Consider the following 21,007-nt stretch of genomic DNA (forward strand, 5'->3'; position numbering starts at 1 on the left):
GTTTGACCGTCCCTGTTTCCCCCTCCCGAAAACGCCGGTTGAAATGACGAAGCACGGACGATGCGCATGCATTCATGCATGCATACTGTCTGATTATTCTTGGTGAAGTGGTGGTGATGGTGGTGATGATGGTGGTGGTGGTGGTGGTGGTGGTGTGGTGGTGAGACGTGGCTGAGCGAGTCCGAGGTCGGGCGACGGCACCTAGACGCTACCAAAATCGGTCGCCTTGTTCGCGACAAGAAGGCCAATGATCAGGCCGAACAGGCCCAAGACGGAGCTGAAGATCTCGATGACGAGCATCTTGACGAACCTGTCGGGGTCGTTAGCGTGGAGTTGCGTGGGGGTTGCGCCACGAGGACACCATTTCCCGGGGAGAAAACATACAAGCTCGGGTCCGCAGCATCGGCCAGCGCAGCACCGCTCCCGTTGATGCCCACGGCGACGCCGCAAATCAGGTTGCACATGCCGACCGTGATGCCGGCCCAGAAGAGCGCGTATCCCGTGTAGTAGCTGTCAGCCGAGTACGCCGCCTCACCCTGCAGCGGGTTGACCTTGGAGGAGAAGACGATGGCCATGATGACGCCGTAAATGGCCACGACCTCGCAGAAGATGATGGAGATGAGGTTCTTGGTGCGGATCCGCGGGGCCCGGACGCCGCCGCCCAAGATCGACGAGCCCGTGATGAAGATGCCCCTGCGTCGCGTCCTCTGTTTTAGTATGCCAGTCCGAGAAAGCGGATGTCGGATTATCGGGGGAGGCCGCATACCATGCGGCACCGACCACAGAGAGGCCAATGCAGAGGGAAATGCCTAGGTCGGCCCACGCGTAGGGGGAGACGGATTCGAGAAAGGCGCCAATCTATCAAGGGTTGCGAGGTAAGCCTGCTGTTCGGTATCGCGTACGGTGGAGCTCGGTTGGTGCTTAGCCTACGTTGAAAGCCTCCCCGCTGCCGGTGAAGAGCATGTCTGAAGGAGAGAGGACCTCGTTAGCCTTCTCAACGCTTCGGCCAGCCACCAAGGCCATCATCATCCATCCAATGCGGTAATTCGAGAAGTCGACTTACAAGCTCCCACCACAGCCAGGGTTGACCCGATCCCACCAACTCCGTATTTTAGGCTCATCGTGCCGGAACCGTGTTGTTGTGGGCGAACGGGGGACAGCGGGCTTTTGGATGTTGATGTTGAACGTTGCCTGGTTACAGCTCGTCGTCACCCTGGGATTGGATGGTTGCAGTGAATCCTCAAGCCGCGCGCCGCCAACCGCCAAGGCCCGCGTGGATAGGCTGGACTGAGCCAACCCGGACCTCCGAGCACTGTATCACGTGATAAACCGCGTCAAGTGGGTCCGATCGCGGACCGTCCAGGCACTTCCCGTCCCCGGTTCCCGTTCGCCTGCCTGCCGTTTGGTCAATCTGCCCCTCTACAACAAACACGCTGCCGTCACATCTCCATTCATCAAAGCCGCTGCTCTGAACCACCGAAAGTTCAGGTAACAAAAAAAAATGGCGGCCCCGAACAGCTATTACGATCTTTACCGGCACGGAAGGTAGATGACGCCGTTTGGGGTTGAAATGGATGGAATGCGACTAACATTGCTCTTGCCGGTAGCCTCGGCGTTGCCCTGACCGATTCCCTCGACGAGCTGATCGGTGACGAGCGCATCGATCCGCAGCTGGCCATGAAGGTCCTCACCCAGTTTGACCGGGTCATTGCCGAGACGCTGCAGGAGAAAGTCAAGGCGCGCTTGACGTTCAAGGTGATTACGATTTCTTACCTTGCCATGTTGCGCGATGCCGCGGGAGCCAGGGCCGAGTCGCCCGCTCCCCATCAAAGACACCTAGGCCCGGCTGACCGAGATGCCCCGTCCACACAGGGATCGCTCGACACGTATCGGTTCTGCGACGAAGTCTGGACGTTCCTGATCCGGAACGTGACGTTCAAGCTCGACAACGGCGCGCAAACGATCCAAGCGGATAAGGTCAAGATCGTCAGCTGCAGCTCCAAGAAGACCGAGGACAAGTAGGGTTGCCCCGAGTCTCCCAAGGAGAGCAAGAAGTCAAGGAAACCAAAATCAAGCGCCACCGGAGTCGGGCGGGAGCCAACCGTCGGCACTAACGCCGGGTGCGTGCCAGACCACGTGGCGTCGCCCCGGATTAAACAAGAGCCGGACTGGTGATGGTTTTGAGGAGCGCATTGCGTCGATGGAGACCAGCTTTTTTTTTTTTTTTTGTCGAGGATGGAATCAGGGATGTGCCTTTGCTTTTCTCATCAGGGATTCTTGGGGCTGGCGTTGGTATGGGCTCAGTGTATAAGGGAAGCTTGGGACGGCGTTAAGCGGTGAGCTTTATGGCTTTAGAGCCAGGTATTATACCCAAGACAGAAGACGATGTCTTTGATGCATGTGCGACGGGATCCTGTGCGACCGAACCTTTGATAACGAACCGGCACGCTGCTGCGTAACGCTACGTTGACTGGCAGCTCACTGGCACACCAAAGGAACATCTGCTTCAAAACATGACGTAGACAATCTCTGATCGCAGAGGAGAACCCGCAATCGGGCGCGCCTTATTGTACTGCGTAGTACACGGTTGGAAGGCATGAGCAGCCGTCCACCGTCCAACCCTGGCTTAACCCGTCTTTACCCCTGGCCCCATTCGGATAACTCCGCCGCTGGCGGACCTCACATTTCAACCATCGTCCACTTCATAATTAGCATCGCTTTTCTTGACGCTTGTAGCTCCAACCCCATATCGTCATCAGTCGGTGACAACATCGCCTGGCCATCTCAATCGCCTTTGGGATTCAGCAGCTTTGTCTGCTCTGCCGTCCATCCTGACGCTCCGACGTGCCGAGACGATCGACGATCCCGAGACAAGCTGAAGGCAACAGGGTTCGACCTTCACCCTCGCAAGAGCACCGAGTCGTCACTGAAAAGTCTCGGCTCACCTGATACCAAAGCCATTCTTCAACCAACCAATCCGGTATACGGCCAGCTCTTTGAGCTGTCCATTTGGCTCCGCTCACCTTCCAACGCCTGTCCCAAAATATCCCAGTCAGGCATGGGGCCCCGTGACCTCAACGCTGTCCCGCACCCCAGCGATCCTTCGCAGCTGGAAACAACCATGCGGACCCTCCGTCCCCGAAAGCCCAAACCCGGGCCATCTACGACCACGTTATCGCAGCCTGAGGCGATCGTCGAGCCGTCACCCTCTTCCGTTTCATCGGCCGTTTCAGGCTCCGAGGTTCGAAAGAGGAGAGCCGAGAATGAGAAGCGGCCGGAAGGAGACAAGATGTCACCGCTAGATGAGGAGCGCCCATTGCTTGCCGGCCATTCGGCATCATCCTCATTACCCTCAGAAAGCCCGAGTTGGTCGCAACGGAACCAGTGGATCTTGTTGGCCCTGGCCAGTGGCGCGTGTGCCGCTTTCAATGGCGTCTTTGCAAAGCTGTGGGTGCATTTGCTATTATATTGGACGACGTAGTAGATGGCACCTGCTGATTCTAATTCGTGTGCGTAAAAGGACCACCACGGAGCTTACAACGAGCTTGTCCTCCAGAATCTCCAGCCTGCTGGGCCTGGACAAGGCAGAGAATGTGGTTGAGTGGGTGGTGAGAGGGGTAAGTCTCATGCCGTCGGCAACACCAACCGGACGAACATGCCTAGCTAGATGCTGATGGATTTACGACAGTCCTTCTTCGGGCTGAATCTCACCTTCAACGGCGTGGTGAGTCACCCTCCTGCTGTCCCGCCTTTCCAACGAAGCCAGACCTCTAACAAAGCTGTCGGAAGATGTGGACCCTCTTCACGACCGCTCTCGCCCGCGGCCATTCTACAACCCAGGTGTCCATCATGAACACCTCGGCCAACTTTGTGCTTACCGCCTTGCTCGGCTCCGCCATCTTCTCCGAGGCGCTGCCGCCGCTGTGGTGGCTGGGCGCTACCATGCTGGTGGCGGGAAATGTGATTATTGGCCGGAAAGATGAGGGCCGGCCTTCTCGTGGTCCAGAGAGCGAGCAAAGGGGCGAGATTTCGACACCATCTGGGAGACAGGATGAGAGCGGAGAATCGACGCATGGAAAGTGACTAGATATGTAGGCAATCTCGAATAGAATGAGGACTCGGAGGATGGAGGCACGGGAGACGTCATGTGTTGCATATTACCCTGTACATACTTGTAATGGAGGTCTTGGCAGGGAAAACATCCCATGCCCTTTCGATCCAAACAGGTGAATACCGATTTCTTCGTGCTGTCGAATGTCCTCCGACAACCAAAACCAAGACATGTAATTGGACATTGACATGCCGAGGTACATGTAGACTTTTTCATGACTGGCGCAGCTGCACTCTGGGGTACAGGCGCCGAAACGAAGCGTTGTGCTGCACACAGTATGTAATGGAGGGGCCCCTTTGATAATCGGCTGCGATAAGCTTGAAAGTGATGCGGGGCATTAACACTTTTGGGGATGGACTCCAAAACTTCCAAGTTTTCGCCATCGCCAAATCCTTTACGATCAAGACGCCAATCCTGCCACCACTGCCCTTGGCAGTGTAAAGCCGCCATCCATGGCATTCCCCGATATCGAGGGTGGAAAGCCCTCCAATGTGCCGGGCATCCCGGACAGTATGTTTCTTTTGCACCTGCGCAATGCTGAGCCGGCGCTAACATGACCAGCGGTCCTGGATCTCTGGCACGAATACCGGGTTTCGATCATCATGACTGCTCTCGTCACGCTGGGCCTCTTGCGGTTATATCTACACTCGACCCATACGCCGGAAAAGCTGCGCGTCTTTCCAGACATCTACGACAAACCTCCTGCTGTCAACGACGCGGTTGAGAAGGAGAAGCCCAAGCAGACAACGAGGGGGAAAGCCAATACCTCAAATGTCGAACCGAAGAAGGCCGATGCCAAACAGGGACCACGAAGGATAAAAGGGGATATCTCCAGAAAAGGGCGGGCGAGCCCTCCTGTTGGCAGCGAGGCGTCCAAGACCCAGGTCCTGGTCTTCTTTTCGTCATTGACAGCGACCACCGAGAAGATCGCTCGGGCGTTTGTTCAGGAGCTCGCCGCCGCTCTGGCTCCAACGGAAGAAGACTCTAGCAGCCCATTCCTACAGCCCCAGGTGCTCGATCTCGCCGAAGTCGACTACGACGAATACTTCATCACGCTTCCGAAGCCCAAGGACCAACCGATCAACTACTTTTATCTCTTCCTCATCCCCAGCTACAACATCGACAGCATAAACGACACCTTCCTTGACCATCTCCAAGAAACCCACCACGACTTTCGCATCGACACATCCCCGCTCGCCCCAATCCTCGGATACTCGGTGTTCGGCTTCGGCGACAAGGAAGGATGGCCGACCGAGGAAGAAGGATTCTGCTTCCAGGCCCAGGAGGTGGACAAGTGGATGGCCAAACTCACCGGCCGAAAGCGCGCGTTCCCGCTCGGTCTGGGCGACTGGAAGCGAGACGGCAAGGAGCGGCTTGCCGAGTGGAGGGACGGGCTGGTGGACGTGCTCAAGCTGTTGCAGGAGACTGGGGGCCTGGGAGAGGGCGTGCCGGGCTCCGGAGACCCCTTGGAAAGCGACGCCGAGGATGAGGCCGGAGACGACGGCGAGGTGCTGGTGGAGGACGGGGCGGCTGCCCCGAAGCAAAGGAAGCGGCGCGGCTCTGGCGGCCTGCAGGATGTCGAGGATATCGGACGGATCATGGAGCTGTCGCGGGACGACGCCTCCGCAGGTCCGAAGTCCGCGGCGCCCCTGGCCATCGACTTCACCACCGAAGGACGCCGCACGGCGACCAAAACAGCCACTGCCCCGGTGAAGGAGATGGTGCCCAAGAACTCGCCCACCTACGCGGCCCTGACGAAGCAGGGCTATTCCATTGTGGGCTCGCACTCCGGAGTCAAGATCTGCCGCTGGACCAAGTCGGCCCTTCGCGGCCGCGGTTCCTGCTACAAGTTCTCCTTTTACGGCATCAACTCGCATCAATGCATGGAAGCCACGCCTTCCCTGTCCTGCTCCAACAAGTGCGTCTTCTGCTGGCGGCACGGCACCAACCCCGTCGGCACGACCTGGCGCTGGATCGTCGACCCGCCCGACCTCATCTTTTCCGGCATCAAGGAGAACCACTACAAGAAGATCAAGATGATGCGCGGCGTGCCCGGCGTCCGCGCCGAGCGGTTCGCCGAAGCCATGCGCATCCGCCACTGCGCCTTGTCGCTCGTCGGCGAGCCCATCTTCTACCCGCACATCAACGAATTCCTCGCCCTCCTCCACGGCGAGCGCATCTCGTCCTTTCTAGTCTGCAACGCCCAGCACCCGGACCAGCTGGCTGCCCTGAAGCACGTCACGCAGCTGTACGTCAGCATCGACGCGCCCGACCGCGAGTCCCTCCGGCGCATCGACAGGCCGCTGCACCGCGACTTTTGGGAGCGGTTCCTGCGCTGCCTCGACATCCTCCGCGAGCGGCGCCACAAGCAGCGCACCGTGTTCCGCCTGACGCTGGTCAAGGGGTTCAACGTGGACGATGCGGCCGAGGGGTACGCGGCGCTGGTCGAGCGCGGGCTGCCGTGCTTTGTGGAGGTGAAGGGGGTCACGTACTGCGGCACGGCGACGTCGGCGAACGCGGGGCTGACCATGGCCAACGTGCCGTTTTATCAGGAGGTGTGCGACTTTGTGGTGGCGCTCGAGAAGGCGCTGCGCCGGCGCGGGCTGGCGTACGGGATTGCCGCGGAGCACGCGCATAGCTGTTGCATCCTGCTCGCCAGCGAGAAGTTTAGGGTGAACGGGCGGTGGCATACGCTGATCGACTACGATCGCTTCTTTGAGCTGCTCGAGGAAAAGGGCCCGGATGGGGATTTCGGGCCGGAGGATTACATGGGCCCGCCGACGCCCGAGTGGGCGACATGGGGGAACGGAGGATTCGATCCGAGAGACCAGCGGGTGGATAGGAAAGGGAGGCCCCTGGAGGCTGCTGCGTAGTCGGGAGGTTGCATCGATACGCGAGTGGAGAAAAGAGTCTTGTGCATCGGAAGCGATCTGGATAGAATCGGAGAGGAGCTTTCATGTTCGTTCGTAAACAGTGTGGCGTGTGTCTCATTAAGCCAAGAGCAGTCGTTGTGGTTAATGCGAGCCCCATGGCACATACCCATACATAACGTACAGTATATCCGGTCCCCCATCCGCTTCTTTGGAGCCCCCTCGACTCCCCTCACCTTCCGGTCCCAAGAGATCGCATCGTCGTTCGGTGAGAACCCTCTCATGTCATGCATGCAAATGAGGAGCGACGCCGTCTCTTTCTCCGTATAATACAATCACTTCAGCAACACCTGCGTGGTCTGCCCGTGTCACATCACAGCTTCAGACGTTGTCTTTCTTTTTTTTTTTTTCCCCCTTCGTTTCAGCCCAGCGAGAAGTTGACGGTCACCGCGTGCATGGCTCAACCCATGGGGACTTCCTCGTGTTCGACCCATTGCAGAGACGCCACCCACGTCCAGCGACACAAGGACTCGATGAGCCGTCAGTTGGCCGCGGTGACAATCTAATCCAAGCCGACGCCGGGGTTGGCAGCCATCTCGCGCAGCAGGTCGGCCACGTCGGGGCCCGTGTAGGCGGTGCCGATTCGGAGGCTGGTGTCGTAGGCGATCATCTCGGCGAGGATGTCGAGGATGGGCTGTTGGAGGGTGGAGAGCGTTAGCAAGGGCAGAGCCAAAGGAGAGGGCAGGGTTTCGTCGTGCTCGGCGCTGCCGTCCGTACCTTGGATACTGTCTTGTCGTAGATGTTGATCAGGTCGCTCGGCGTGGGGTAGACCTTGAGCGCCTTGTAGAAGGCGAGGGCGGCCTCGAGATGCTTGGAAGCTGTTGGTCGGGGAAATGGCATGGTCAGTGGATGCGTTCGCGCTTCATTCCGCACGGGCCGCTCTCTCCATGGACGTACGATGAGCGGCCAGCTGCTCGCCCTCCTGAATCTGCTCCAAGAAAAAGGCCTCCTTCTCCTCGGCGCTGGCGGGGAAACCCTCGGCCTTGGCATCGTCGACGGCGTCCCGGATCGCCTGCTTGCGCGCGGTGGCGTTGGCCTCGGCCTGGTGCTTCTCGGCGCGCTCCTGCCGCCGCTGCGTGCGGCGCAACTCCCTGCGGAACTCGGGATCGTGGCGGCGGCGGTAGTCAAAGTAGGCGGCGTAGCCTGCGGTTGGGGAGGGAGAAGGAACGGGAACATGTCAGCCAGGGTCTGTCTGTCGGCCGATCACCTCGTCGCTAAATCACTCGGTGAATCGGGGGCACGGCGGGGAAAGCGCTGGCATACCGAGCACACCGACGGCCACCGTTGCGACGGCGGCCGTCACGAGGGTCGTGGTCGATGTTGTTGATGATGAGGACATTGCGGGGGCTCTTGAGATCTAGCTGCTGCTAGCCGAGGCCGGTAAGGTGGCTGAGGAGGGGGCGGGCGTGGTGGGGGAAGTTTGGTCGCGGAGGGTTGTATCTTTGGAGTTGAGGTTCTCTGTGACGCCGGAATGCCGTAATTTTTTCCTGGAAGCCGCAGGACGGGACGCCGCCCAAGGTGGAACCGGCGGTACGTTACCTCGGGCGGTCCCCGATCAGAATGCCCCACCTTGTCCGCCTTCAGCAACTGGAGGACCCACAGTTCGTGGTCGTGGATGCTGGCCTAGCCGCAACAGCACGAACCGTTGAAGCTCTTCTTCCACCAACACCAACACCAACACCCCCCCTCCCCCCTCTCTCTCTCCAGGGCTGGCCCCGAACCTGCGGCAACGGTCACATCCCGAGAAGGGCTTGGTTCGATACCAAATTCGTACGAAACAGCCTGGCACTTGTCGTTTCATTGCTCGTTCTCGGCCGACGACTTTCGCGGCGGCCTTCTCCACCATGTCTGAAGAACGATCCAAGATATCCTTGCGCAGCGGCGGGAAGCGGAAGGCCAGACAACCCATCAAGATCTCGGGGCCGATCCTTCAAGATGGCAGCGGGCCGCGAGGGCCATCGGGTCCTGCAGTTCCCGATGAAACACCCATTCCCCGGCCGCGTCCGCCGCCCCAAAGCAGCGCCAAGGTAGCACGCTCGACCCCCAGAGAGCCTCGGCACGCAGAGCTAACGGGCAGGCTTGCTAGACCTCCGATCTCGTGAAGCGGCGGTACTCGACGCGCTTTAACGCTTTGCCCAACGACTTCGATCCCGCGGCGAATCCCGTGCCGGCGCTTCCCAGCCTCGACCAGTATGTTCAGGCACAGGCCCTGGAACGACGGGCGCCGCCCTCCCGCGGCGGACGCAGCGACAGCGTGGGCGGAGGGGTCGCCGAGATACAAGTGGACGTACGAGCGCTGCGGGATCCCGATCTCGTGCCCGAGCAATACGTCGCCCAGATTCTCAGCGACGCCACCGAGGACCAGGTTCGCGACTACGAAGAAGCGCTGAAGAAGCTCAAGCACCGCGTGTCGACGGACCTCCAGCAGAACGTCTACCAGAACCGCACGCAGTTCATCAAGATCAGCAAGGAGGCTGAGAAGCTCAAGAGCGAGATGCGCACGCTCAAGAACCTCATGGCCGAGCTCAAGGCCAACACCACGGCGCTGCGCGCGGCGTCCCACAATGCCGACTCGAGCGGGCTTAACGGGCAGATGAGCACGGGTTTGAGCCGGCGGGACAAGCGGAGCTCCGTGGCCGATAGGACGGCGCTGTGGAGCGCTCAGATGCAAGCGCTGTACAAAAACGTCGAGGGCTCGCAAAAGTTTCTGCCCAACACGCCCGGCCGTCACGTCGTCCAGGACGCCGGGCCTTGGGTAGAGCTGGACAACGCCACCTACCGGTCGCGGAGGGCGATGCAGATCTTCCTCCTCAACGATCACATCCTGATCGCCTCGCGGAAAAAGCGAAAGACGGACGTCCCAGCGGCTGCGGACAGCCGCGTGCCCATGACCAAGCTCGTGGCCGACCGCTGCTGGCACCTGCTGGATGTGGAGGTGGTGGACATGGCCGGGCCGAGCGATTCGTCGAGCGGGAGAAACAAGCTCGCCGACGCCATCATGGTTCGAGGTGGTGGCCAGAACGAGTCCTTCATCTACCGGACCGAGAAGGCCGAAGACCCCGAAAAGGCGTCGCTGATCCTCAACATCCGCAAGCAGGTGGAGGAGCTGAGGAGGAACCTGCAGTCCGAGCGGGAGGCCACCAACAAGGCCAAGGAGACCATCAACTATTTTGCCTCGCGCGACCCGGGGCTGCTGCAGAAGACGGAGCTTCTCGAGACGCTGTCCGACATCAAGGACATGCTGATCGAGGTGGACGGCAAGAAGCAGAACCTGCGGTGGGTCGAGGGCCAGATGGACGAGCTGGACATCCACATCGCGCTGCAGCAGATCGAGCCGGCCGTGGCGCTGATCGAGAAGCTCAAGACGCTGGCGTACAGCCTGAAGAACAACGCCATTGCCCAGGACTTTATCTCGTTCAAGGTCGACGAGCGGCGGGGCAGGCTGGCGGCGCTGGTGGTGCGGGAGCTCGTCAACACGCACAATCACCAGCGGAAAACGGAGCAAAACGTGTCGTGGCTGACGCGGCTGGGGTACGAGGACCGGGCGCGGGAGGCGTACTTGTCGGCCCGGAGCGAGATCATCCAGAAGCGGACGAGGTAGGTCCAGCGATATCCATGCCCACGCCTTGATTCCCCCCCGAGACGTGCGTGGTTTGCTGACGGTTTCTCTTCAGGCAATGCATCTTCCAAGGCAATCTCAACAACTACATCTGGGAGATCTCCTTTGTCTACTTCACCATCATCCGCAACACGGTCAGCTGCTTCCAGGCCAGCTTTCCGCCGACCATGATGAGCGCGTGCGTCAAGTGGGCCAAGGAGGAGGTGGACGCGTTTAACGCCATTCTCGCGCGGCAGCTGAGCGGCGAGAAGGAAGAAAGTGAGGTGTGGACGCAGTGCATGGAGACGGCCAAGGACCATGCCGCGATGCTCTCTGAGGTTGATCTGGATTTCAGGAACTTGGTGGGCCGGAACGTGAAGGTGGCAGACGGGGTGACGAACGCGCCCCAAGGGTTGGGGTTGAATATGGGTGGTGCGCAGGCGGCAGCGGCCTGATCTGATGTATGCATCTTGGAATTGAGGATGGATGAGAGGAGGGTTTGGAGTCTGTTGATATGACGACGGGAGCATACTACCTTATTCTTGCCATACCTCGGTATCTTCTTGTTTTTGTTATTTTTCTTGCCGAGCTCTTGTATGTTTTGCTACCGGGATCTGGCCGGGGAGTGCGCGATGATGACGGTATCGCGTCATGTGTAACCTCTGGGCCACCGTGAAGCTCAGGGTTCCCTGAAGGCGGGGCTTCCTAGTTCAAGTGGGGTGAGGTTGTGTTGCTTCGTAGCTCCCCCACTCTCCCACTGGACACCCGGACGGGCGGGGAAATTGGTCGCACAGGCCACAACAAGCCCCCCCCCCCCTCCCCCGGAAGGAAGTCACTGCCGGCCCCCAGCAAGCGGACATTCCTCCCTGACTGTGCTGCACGCGGTGGGCAACACAAGAGCATTCCCAGGGTGGGTTCGTTAGCAGCGCTCATCAAAGTCAATATTACTATAGAGGTAGCTGTTGTGATTCAGCAACATCAGCTTTGGAGGAGTTCGAAAAGGATCAAGACGTCAAGCTCTGGCATAATCCATTTTTTTTGTTTTTTTTTCTTCATCTTCCGTTTCTCCTTGCTTTGATTGTGCGATTTCTCCCAATCCATCTACTGTGTAGGTACGTAGTAGACAGTGAAGAAGCAAGCTCTCCCAGAGAACAAGCAGCCCCTGGCAGCTGCTTTCCACCTTTCCCAGATCCGACCACCTGCCCAATTTTGACCCAGACTTCTGGACCCGCGCCGCGACTTGAGAGACCGCCAAAACGCTCCTGGGTTCAACCAAACCACAACCTTGGAACGGCATTGCTTCTCAACCCCCGACATCGCCATCGACCCTCAACTCGCTCGCCTAGGAGAACATTTACTGTCGATACATTACCCGTCGTGCTGCAAACCACCTAGCCGTCTAATCACGCCGCCCATCGATCGAGGAGGCAATTGCCGAAATGGATACGAACATGGAAGACGTTGGGCGCTTGCCCTCCGACCTGAGCCCAGCCAACGTCGAACCGACCACCATCCCAACCCTCGATGGCTGGATCGAGAGCTTGATGCAGTGCAAGCAGCTTGCCGAGTCCGATGTCCAGAGGCTGTGCGAAAAGGTCGGTTCTTGTTCTTGGTGTTTTGACGTGGTGGTCCTCGGTCGTTACCCCGCGCATCCCTCTGCGCCGCCCTGCGATGCGCCGACAGGCAACCTGCTCCGCGTCGTGTGCGGCGACCTCTGGATGGCGATGCGTCGGCACCCGGGCGATTGCCTGCTGCGCGCCTCCTCGATAGCATCTGCGGCATCGGCTAACTCGGCTTCGCCTTCAGGCACGTGAGGTTTTGCAAGAAGAGTCCAACGTGCAACCTGTCGTATGTCTGCCCTCTTGGTGATCGTTGCCAACCCGCCGCCTCGACAGCGCCCGCATCATCGGTTAACGCACCCTCCAGAAATGTCCCGTCACCGTCTGCGGCGACATCCACGGCCAGTTCCACGACCTGATGGAACTCTTCAAGATCGGCGGGCCGAATCCCGACACCAACTATCTCTTCATGGGTATGGCGTGACCCCGGCGGGCTGGGCTTTTGCTTCTTCCTCGGCAGGACCCGGAAACCGTGAGAATGAAGCGTTCTGACGGTCGGATATTCGCGTAGGGGATTACGTCGACCGGGGATACTACTCGGTTGAGACCGTCACCCTGCTTGTGGCCCTCAAGATCCGCTACCCTTCGCGCATCACCATCCTTCGCGGCAACCACGAGTCGCGCCAGATCACGCAAGTCTACGGCTTCTACGACGAGTGCCTGCGCAAGTACGGCAACGCCAACGTGTGGAAGTACTTCACCGACCTCTTCGACTACCTTCCCCTCACCGCTCTCATCGACAACCAGATCTTCTGCCTGCACGGCGGCCTCTCGCCCAGCATCGACACCCTGGACAACATCCGCGCCCTCGACCGCGTCCAGGAGGTGCCGCACGAGGGTCCCATGTGCGACCTCCTGTGGTCCGACCCGGATGACCGCTGCGGCTGGGGCATCTCGCCCCGCGGCGCCGGTTACACGTTCGGCCAGGACATATCCGAGGCGTTCAATCATAACAACGGGCTGACCCTCATTGCCCGGGCACACCAGCTTGTGATGGAAGGGTATAATTGGTCGCAGGACCGTAACGTGGTCACGATCTTCTCTGGTGCGTCCCTCATCGCCTGCCGTTTTTTTTTCTTCTTTTTTCTTTCTTTTTTTTTTTTTGCGTCATCACTAACGCTCGAGGGATTCAGCTCCAAACTACTGCTACCGGTGTGGTAACCAGGCGGCGATAATGGAGATCGATGAGCACTTGAAGTACACCTTGTACGTATTCTTCTCTGTTTGTCCCACATGGCAGCCACCGCCATCGACGCGTCTAACAACGTCTCTGCAGCTTGCAATTCGACCCTTGCCCGAGAGCGGGCGAGCCCATGGTTTCGAGGAGGACTCCCGACTATTTCCTGTAAGGGGAAGGAGTGCCGCCGCGGTTGTGATGACCGAGCCACCGGCTCTGAGCAGAGAGAGGTGTGCTTCGTGAGGGATGGAAGCTGCCCGGTGGCACGCCAACCGGCGCTTCTTGCCTGAGCGTGTCCCTCGCAGCCAAAGCGGCGCGGCGGAGGGATAAGACGCACAGCGGCCGAGTTACAGACCAACCGGAATGGACGAACAGTGGCTTGCTTGTCCAGACTATCCATCCCCGCGTAGGTAGTAGGTAGGCATCAACGAAGGAGGTGATACCCACTACATACATACATGCCGTGCCGAACAGGTGTGAAGGGAAGGGCTGGGGGGTTCTGTTCGTCGGTTTGTCCTATCTGCCTTGTGGGAGGCTAGGTCCCTCGCGTCATCTGCTGCGACTCTTACCGCAATGTTGATTTCTGTTGTTCTTTTCTGAGTAAGATACTCTTGGCTTAGTTGGACCCGAGCTCTCGAGATGTTGTTGAGTCCAAGTCTCCGTTTCCTTACCTCCTTTCTTACATCAGAGAGCCCCGTAACTCTTCTAGGCGGTAGTTCACGTTGCCCTTCTCTTGGGAATCTAATCATAATAGACCAAAAACTCAGGGCTGGCTAGATCGTGCGAGTGAGATTCGGCGTAGTCCATATCCAGCATTCAACATCCAGTGATAAGGTCGACGCCTTGAGGATCGTCAGCTCACCACGATCAAATGATTATTTTGGACATTTAACATCGAGATGAGCTCAAGACAGACACAGGTTCCACCTGCTGCAGGTGGTGAGGGCTAAGTTCTCCTCTCCGTCTGGGGGTACTTGACCACGAGGAGTTGACGATGAGATGGTCGTCCGGATCATGGACCGAGGAGTAGGCGCCATATTCACGTTCCGCCGGGCAGGTCCAAGTCTCTACACGATGGGATCGTCGAAGGATACTCTTTCTTGCTACACATCTTCTAGCTAGGTCATTCCCGTACAGAAAAGAATTATACGTCCAGAATGACGTCTTGAGCGTCGAAGGCTTGCTACCTAAGTCCTCTCCACATCTGGGAGGTACACAACCCTGAAAAACCAGAGCCTAAGTCACCGTGGTTGCGCTTTTTCTCGCCGGAAAGTAAGGGCTCGATATGCCTTTGTTGCTCTGGCCTGGAAATCAAACGGGGTTCCATTCCGCCAATCTCAAATGCCGCAAACGATAGGAAACGGTGTGTAATAGACATCTCCATATGAAATCCACGGCCACTGCGTACATGAGGAGCTAATTATTGTGCTACCATTCGCGATTGGGGAACCATGACGGACAAGACTGAGTGTCGCGGCTACGCGGATGGATGGATGGATCTCGTTATTGGGATGTTTTGCCGTTCGTCTTGACCCTCATGAGCCCTCTGCCCTTCAAACTTCGGAGTCACATAGTTTCAAAGAAGCCCAAATACAAAACAGCTAGTCTCAGGTCTTCACCATTGATTTGTATTTTCCCGGACGGGAATTCGTCCGAAGCATACTCCCCTCCCAGCCAATACTCATCAGACCTTCTCCAAGATGGGATGGGAAATGCGTCCAAAGGCCAAACCACGTCCAGAAACGGCTGATCCCCCTGTCTCTGCAGATTTGAACCTGCTTTGGGAACTGGGATTATCTAGAGCCCGACCTGGCTGTTTGAGCCCCCCTGATGACCCCGCCTCCTTTCTTCCTCGTCCACTGGTTCCAGTGCCGGTTCCGTAGCAACTCTCGAGCATGTTATTGTCGGGCTTTTCCTCCTGTACCGTGAAGCTTCCTACCAATTCGTTCCATATTAACGTGCTGCGTGGTGGGAGAAGCGGTCAGCGACCCAGAAACAGCTTAGAACCTGTGATTACGCAAGAGGTGTACCGTCACCACCAAGCTCTCTGGGCATGTATTGGTCTGCTGGGCGTGTCTGCGTGTGCGCACAATGTAAAATAACACCCGCTGCTACCGCCTAGTAGCAGCACGGATTGGAAATCGGGCGTCAAGCCAACTGAATGGTACAGGTGGCGAAGACGGCCTGGTGCCGTAATATTGGCTGCAACAACCTTTACTTGGAAGCTATATTCATGCAACTGGATGATCTAGCGAAGCATCGTAATGGCCAATACGGAACACAGTGCTCACCGGCTTCATGGACAGCTGGGAAATACTGCGCTTTTCGGTAGTGTAGGCCTTATCAACCTTGGCACGTACAAATCTGGTTACTTGCGCCGAGAAGGAGATGATTCGAAACGGGAGGATCTTGAAGCAGTGTTTTGAGTCCAAACAGGGAGCCGGGACGTTGGTGTTTTACAGCACCCCCCACCCTCCCTCCAGAAACACGTCTCTACCAACCTAATATTGGGCACTGTATCCTCGGAGAGATTAATATGTGATGTACCGTTGCAAGTAGATGTTCGCAGGAGACATGGATCCATCCAATTTAGGCCTAACTCTGCTCTGGAAAGAGTATCTTGTGTCCTGCCTAGCTACCGTCTCGCCTTTTGCTTGCCCACAGATCTGCTGCACGTGCACGTGGGTCCCCACCATGCGATTTCGTGCATCCATTGGAACCGTCTGCGTAGGCACCGCGCGTGCGCCAGCCCATCCGGCCGTTTTGTTGATGGTGCGCAAGTGCCGCGGCTGCAGAAACGTTTGTGGCATGAAGCTCTCGCTTGAAGAAGGGAGGGGGCCTGATGGTCGATCCCGGGGCTGTGTGCGTGTCGGCGAGCGGGCCCGTTGGTAGCATAAAGTTCCGAGGGACAAAGTGCGGCAGAGGAGGGCCCTGCGTTTGAGACCAGACAGGGGGAAGATCTACGCACTACACCATACATAGCATCTCGAGTGGTCGACTCGACTGGGTGGTAGACTGGTCGCCTGGTCTGCCGACTTTTTGGTTCGCACAACAGGCCAGACGTGGCTGTGAGGATTCTGTGATCGCCGCGTCGGCTCCTGATGCCGGCAACGGTCCTCTTCAGGACCCGGGAGGGCCTGGGAGCGTTCGGAATGTTCTCCGAGTCGTCCCTTCGCAGGGCCGGCCAACCAAGGATGTGGGATTCATTTCGTCGCGAATTTGGCATATCAGCACATGCGCTAGGCCTCTGTACGTGATGGATGGGTGCCGACAGGTCCTGAGAGACGGACGCACTATTATGGCGATCGATCAAGGCCCCAGCGGTTATTTGGTATGCTATTCCTGGATGTTGGGTTTGGGCAGCGCCGACTGATTAGGTGAGGAGGGCCCATTGCCGGCCGCGGGGGGATAAAACGGGTCTGAGCAAGCTGGAGAGGGAACGGGGGTTCATGTGGGCTGTGGAGGATGGGGGATGGAGGCCAACGTTCACTCTTGCAAAGCCAGAGCGGTCACCCACACCTCGCTCACACCGCAGCCTCGTGCGGGATGGGGTTCGGCAATCGCAGGCGCACGTTCAGGGGGGAGCATGGATCGTCCTGGTTTCTCACTCGTTGACGGCCGAGGCGCTTCCAAAAACGTGGCACGCGTCTGGAATTTGGGGCATCTGGTGGCTTCCAGCCCCGAAATCCCGAAATGCACCATTCCAACCCGACGCCAATGAGACGCCATCAGGGCCCTGTGCCTGACGCAAGGCGCTGCGCCCAAGCCTGGAAGCAGGCGTGGTATTCAAGACAGCGTATGTCTGGATGTGTAACCGCCGGAGCGCGATGTGGAATCTGCCTTGTATCATCCAGATGCAGGGAGAAGATGGAAAAGGAAGAATTTTTTTCTGGCCCCTGAAGTGATCCAGGACGTTGCGACGTGTTTCGCTGAGGTTGCTTCTGGGTTGCTTCGCCGCCTTGAAAGTGGAACAATGTCATCCTGGCGGGTTTCCGCTGTGGGGGGTGTTCGTTCCCGCAGCCAGCTCAAGGAACCTTTCGGATAGCTCCGAGCGAAACAACGGCCGTGGAATGGATCCTCTCCCGGTGGGTAGCCTGTCTGAAGACAGATGGATCAGATGCCAGCAAAGCCAGCTGATGAGACTTTGCAAAGAAGTCTCAATTGACTCAACGGAGGCTTTGACCGTGATGTCGACGTGTACACCGTATGCAACGCAAACGCCCGGATCTTGCAATGTCTAAGACGGCTCACTAGGTCGAGAGCCAGCGCCAGGCAACCGACTGGGACGATTCTCCCAGCCACCGGTCAGTGCGTCGGCTTTATGCTATCAACTCGCCCACCAAGAAAGCCCCAGCGACACAATCAACGTCTCCCAGACGCCTGGGAGCTGAGCCACCTCAGTGACATGACGGGCAGCGGATCGCCCCGATTGTCCCTCTGCGCTGAAGCTTGAATAGGTTTGTCGGGGTCGCAATCGTCGTGACGTTGACCAGTCGGAGAATTGCACACTGGCGGCAAGCTGTTACCGGAAGCCCGGCCGCGTCGTGGTGTACCACAGCAAGGTTTCATCGAGACATTTCCTTGGCGGTTTCTGAGACAGGACCAAGACTGCATGAGCAGGGGCAGCTGCAGAAGCTGGCTAACCTCAATGGGGAAGGAAACGCCCCGGGGGGAGACACCCTCAAGCGAAATTGGGCCTTTCCTCTCCGTTTCGTTTGGTTCGACACTTTTCACTGGCGACGACCCAAACATTCCCTAATCCTCCGCGACTTCTTCTGCTCTGGCCCTGCCTGTCCGCGTTCTTTCACCCTCCAACGTTCCTGAGGGGTGACGATACCAACCAGCGAGACCACCCTCTCCGCTGTGTTCCGCCCATCACCACCACCATCAGGACTGGTCTTCCTTTTTTCCATTCTCTCGTTCATTCACTTTTCTTTCCATCACGCTCACTTCACCTGCGGCTTCCAGGTTTCCTTTCTTTCCACTTCTTTGGGCCCTCTACCCACCGTTCACTCAACTTTCAACACCCGCCATCGCACTTCGCCGCCTGACCGCAGCCGTCGCTCCTTTCGTGCGTCAATTTGAAATTTAGACCGTGCCAATCCAGAGGTCGCATCTTGCCGTTCGAATTGTGCCCTTTCCCACCTCAACAAGAGACCATATATCCATTGCGGTGTTTGTCGACAGCAGCCAGGCCACATCATTCCCGCTGAAGAGTGGATGCCGCGCCACCCACCGACTTACACAAGACCTGTGCGATTGCGCGCCAACAGACAAACCACCTCGACTCAACGAGCAAACAATCGACTTCGTCGAGCACGACGCAGACGGCCCGTGTCCTGCTCCCTCACCACCAAGTCGTATCAAGAGTCTGGCAGCGGGTCACCAGACACAAGGCTTTGCCAAGCCACTGTCGTGTTACCCGCGCGCTTCCCACGACCCCCCACCTATTTCTTCTCCTTAGCCCGCGCTATGAGCCATGTCAGCATTCCGGGACCACAATGATTTCACCACGGCGGTGACGCGGACGCTGGCAATCTACGAGTACGATCAAGACCCAGAGTCGCCGGTTAATTCAGCAGCGGGCGATACATCGCCAGCCAAGCCGACGAGCATGAGGAGTTACGGCCGGAGGACGAGCAGCGAAACCGTCAGCAAGCGGGGGCTTCTCTTGGCCCTGCTATCCGCCCCATCTGCCATGGCCCAATGCTTGTCATTGAAGGGCTCCCAACTCTGCCCTGCCTTCCAGTCGTCGTCCGTGGCGACCAAGAGCGGTCGCGCGGTTGAGCTCTTGTATGCCCATTTGCCCATCTCCACCGTCCGAGACGTGTTTGCTGACCTCGGATCAGTCCTTTCCTGCAGTTCGCGACGAGCGTCGAGGTGTTTGACTCGTTGCTCGCCTCCTACGTGCAGACCGAATACGTTCGGGAAAAGTGAGTGCCCCAATCTTTCGAGACGCGGCGTGCTTGCAGACGGGGATCTGACCATGGCAGATACTCGGTGTTGCTTGGCTGCGGTGATATCGACTTCAGCAGGACAAGCGACCTCTATGCTCGCTTCACCACCACTGTAATCTGTAATGCTATTATCCAGAACTCCATCGAGGCCTGCAGCCTGACCCCAGAAAACTCGCGCCCGGTTTGCGCCGATACATGCGTATGTTCACGGTTCTCCACGAGCTGCCAGATAGCCCAAGCTGACCCGACTCTCAGGCCGAATTTGCCCAGGCTGAGGCCTATCTCCTTGCGGACAAGGACCTCTGCCCCAACCTAGGCAGCAATTCCCAGGCCCAGATTCGCGCTGACTTCACCAACTGCGCTCTCCCTGACAAATCGCTGAACAGCCGCGAGTGCATCCCTGGCGTGGCCAACGAACCCGAGAACTGCGGCTATGGCAACAGCACCATCGGCCTCTGTTCCTACTGCGCTGCAGGTGGCATCAACTCCACCGACACGTGCTGCTACAATTCGAATGCCGAGTCGCGCTGTGCCGGCGTCGTCCTCCCGACCATCACCCCGATCTCGCTGCCTACCGTGACAACGACGGCCTTTCCGGACTCGAACCAGAAGGGCACGAATGATGGCTTGTCCGGGGGGCAGATTGCCGGCATCGTCATTGGATCTGTGGTGGGCGTGGCGCTGCTTGCCGCCTTGCTTTTCTGGCTGCTCGTGGTCAGGAAGAGGAGGAGCACCGGCCGCAAGGGCAGCAGCATCTTCAACCAGCCCTCACCTGCACGGCAGGGTCCACCGCCGTCGGTGGTTCAAAGCAAGCCGTCAACGGGCTTGGAGGTGCTACCTGGCGGGCGCATCGCTCGGATGTCGGCTCTGGAAACACAATCCCGCGGTGCGCCGTCGCGCCAGACGATGCGCGAGATGACACCTGGCTCGACTCCGGCAGGAACACCGGGGTACCGAAGCAGGAGGAGAACCGATGAGCATTCATCATCAGACGGATTTGGCAGCAGCCCAGCATCGGAGCGCGGCATGGCCGGCGTGCTACGCCCCCCGCCGGCCATGTTGCGGAGGAACGGGTCGCTTTCAAGCGGCTCGGTTTTGGCTGGTGAGGACGCGCGGTCTCCGAGCTCAGCAGGCATGTCGTCGCTACCCGGCGCAGCCACCAGCCAGCAGTCGGAGCAGCTGCCCTTCTTCAAAGACTACTATTCCCAAGACGACATCCACCCGGGCGACCGGGTGGCGGTGCTCTGGGCGTACCAGCCACGGGCGGGCGACGAGTTCCTGCTCGAGCGGGGCGATATGATCAAGGTGATAGGCATCTGGGACGATGGGTGGGCGACAGGCGTCATGTTGGATGAGCGGGCGGAGCAGTGGGAGGCTCGTCGCCGGGCGCAGCGAGACAGCGGCGTGTCGAACACGTCGGGGAGACTGCATGATGATTCGCCGCAGCCCCTGAATGGTGGTGAAATCAAGGCCTTCCCCCTGGTGTGCGTCTGCCTGCCAGAACATTGGAGGAAGACGATCGATGGTGAGGGCTCGACCGACGTGAGTTCCAATCCATACATGACAGGGACGTACGCCTGAGGGGGAGGGCAAGCGGTGATGATGATGACGAGAG

At 58.5% G+C, this 21,007-nt stretch overlaps 8 protein-coding genes across 8 annotated transcripts; 6 read left to right on the plus strand and 2 right to left on the minus strand.

Moving 5' to 3' along the window:
* Positions 1 to 201: 201 nt before the first annotated feature.
* VTJ83DRAFT_4327 (uncharacterized protein) lies at positions 202 to 1,121 on the minus strand (the record flags this gene model as incomplete). The annotated part of the gene is made up of 5 exons (XM_071010804.1): positions 202 to 310; positions 385 to 693; positions 767 to 858; positions 931 to 965; positions 1,064 to 1,121. 5 exons carry the CDS (start codon positions 1,119 to 1,121, stop codon positions 202 to 204), a joined length of 603 nt encoding a protein of 200 aa, XP_070865777.1.
* A 380-nt stretch (positions 1,122 to 1,501) lies between these two features.
* VTJ83DRAFT_4328 (uncharacterized protein) lies at positions 1,502 to 2,022 on the plus strand (the record flags this gene model as incomplete). Its single annotated transcript, XM_071010805.1, has 3 exons — positions 1,502 to 1,545; positions 1,608 to 1,755; positions 1,873 to 2,022. 3 exons carry the CDS (start codon positions 1,502 to 1,504, stop codon positions 2,020 to 2,022), a joined length of 342 nt encoding a protein of 113 aa, XP_070865778.1.
* Positions 2,023 to 3,058: 1,036 nt separating this feature from the next.
* On the plus strand, positions 3,059 to 4,083 carry VTJ83DRAFT_4329 (uncharacterized protein; the record flags this gene model as incomplete). The annotated part of the gene is made up of 4 exons (XM_071010806.1): positions 3,059 to 3,447; positions 3,521 to 3,617; positions 3,689 to 3,724; positions 3,790 to 4,083. The coding sequence occupies 4 exons, from the start codon at positions 3,059 to 3,061 to the stop codon at positions 4,081 to 4,083; spliced, it is 816 nt and encodes a 271-aa protein (XP_070865779.1).
* Positions 4,084 to 4,563: 480 nt separating this feature from the next.
* VTJ83DRAFT_4330 (uncharacterized protein) lies at positions 4,564 to 6,984 on the plus strand (the record flags this gene model as incomplete). The annotated part of the gene is made up of 2 exons (XM_071010808.1): positions 4,564 to 4,621; positions 4,673 to 6,984. 2 exons carry the CDS (start codon positions 4,564 to 4,566, stop codon positions 6,982 to 6,984), a joined length of 2,370 nt encoding a protein of 789 aa, XP_070865780.1.
* Positions 6,985 to 7,543: 559 nt separating this feature from the next.
* VTJ83DRAFT_4331 (uncharacterized protein) lies at positions 7,544 to 8,380 on the minus strand (the record flags this gene model as incomplete). The annotated part of the gene is made up of 4 exons (XM_071010809.1): positions 7,544 to 7,675; positions 7,759 to 7,859; positions 7,939 to 8,184; positions 8,305 to 8,380. 4 exons carry the CDS (start codon positions 8,378 to 8,380, stop codon positions 7,544 to 7,546), a joined length of 555 nt encoding a protein of 184 aa, XP_070865781.1.
* Positions 8,381 to 8,885: 505 nt separating this feature from the next.
* Positions 8,886 to 11,094, plus strand: VTJ83DRAFT_4332 (uncharacterized protein; the record flags this gene model as incomplete). The annotated part of the gene is made up of 3 exons (XM_071010810.1): positions 8,886 to 9,068; positions 9,128 to 10,638; positions 10,716 to 11,094. The coding sequence occupies 3 exons, from the start codon at positions 8,886 to 8,888 to the stop codon at positions 11,092 to 11,094; spliced, it is 2,073 nt and encodes a 690-aa protein (XP_070865782.1).
* Positions 11,095 to 12,078: 984 nt separating this feature from the next.
* On the plus strand, positions 12,079 to 13,607 carry VTJ83DRAFT_4333 (uncharacterized protein; the record flags this gene model as incomplete). Its single annotated transcript, XM_071010811.1, has 6 exons — positions 12,079 to 12,234; positions 12,446 to 12,487; positions 12,566 to 12,671; positions 12,770 to 13,303; positions 13,392 to 13,464; positions 13,535 to 13,607. The coding sequence occupies 6 exons, from the start codon at positions 12,079 to 12,081 to the stop codon at positions 13,605 to 13,607; spliced, it is 984 nt and encodes a 327-aa protein (XP_070865783.1).
* A 5,307-nt stretch (positions 13,608 to 18,914) lies between these two features.
* Positions 18,915 to 20,973, plus strand: VTJ83DRAFT_4334 (uncharacterized protein; the record flags this gene model as incomplete). Its single annotated transcript, XM_071010812.1, has 4 exons — positions 18,915 to 19,228; positions 19,285 to 19,368; positions 19,429 to 19,591; positions 19,648 to 20,973. The coding sequence occupies 4 exons, from the start codon at positions 18,915 to 18,917 to the stop codon at positions 20,971 to 20,973; spliced, it is 1,887 nt and encodes a 628-aa protein (XP_070865784.1).
* Positions 20,974 to 21,007: the final 34 nt, after the last annotated feature.

Source organism: Remersonia thermophila, chromosome 4, assembly GCF_042764415.1.
Source record: "Remersonia thermophila strain ATCC 22073 chromosome 4, whole genome shotgun sequence".
Classification (NCBI taxonomy): domain Eukaryota; kingdom Fungi; phylum Ascomycota; class Sordariomycetes; order Sordariales; family Chaetomiaceae; genus Remersonia; species Remersonia thermophila.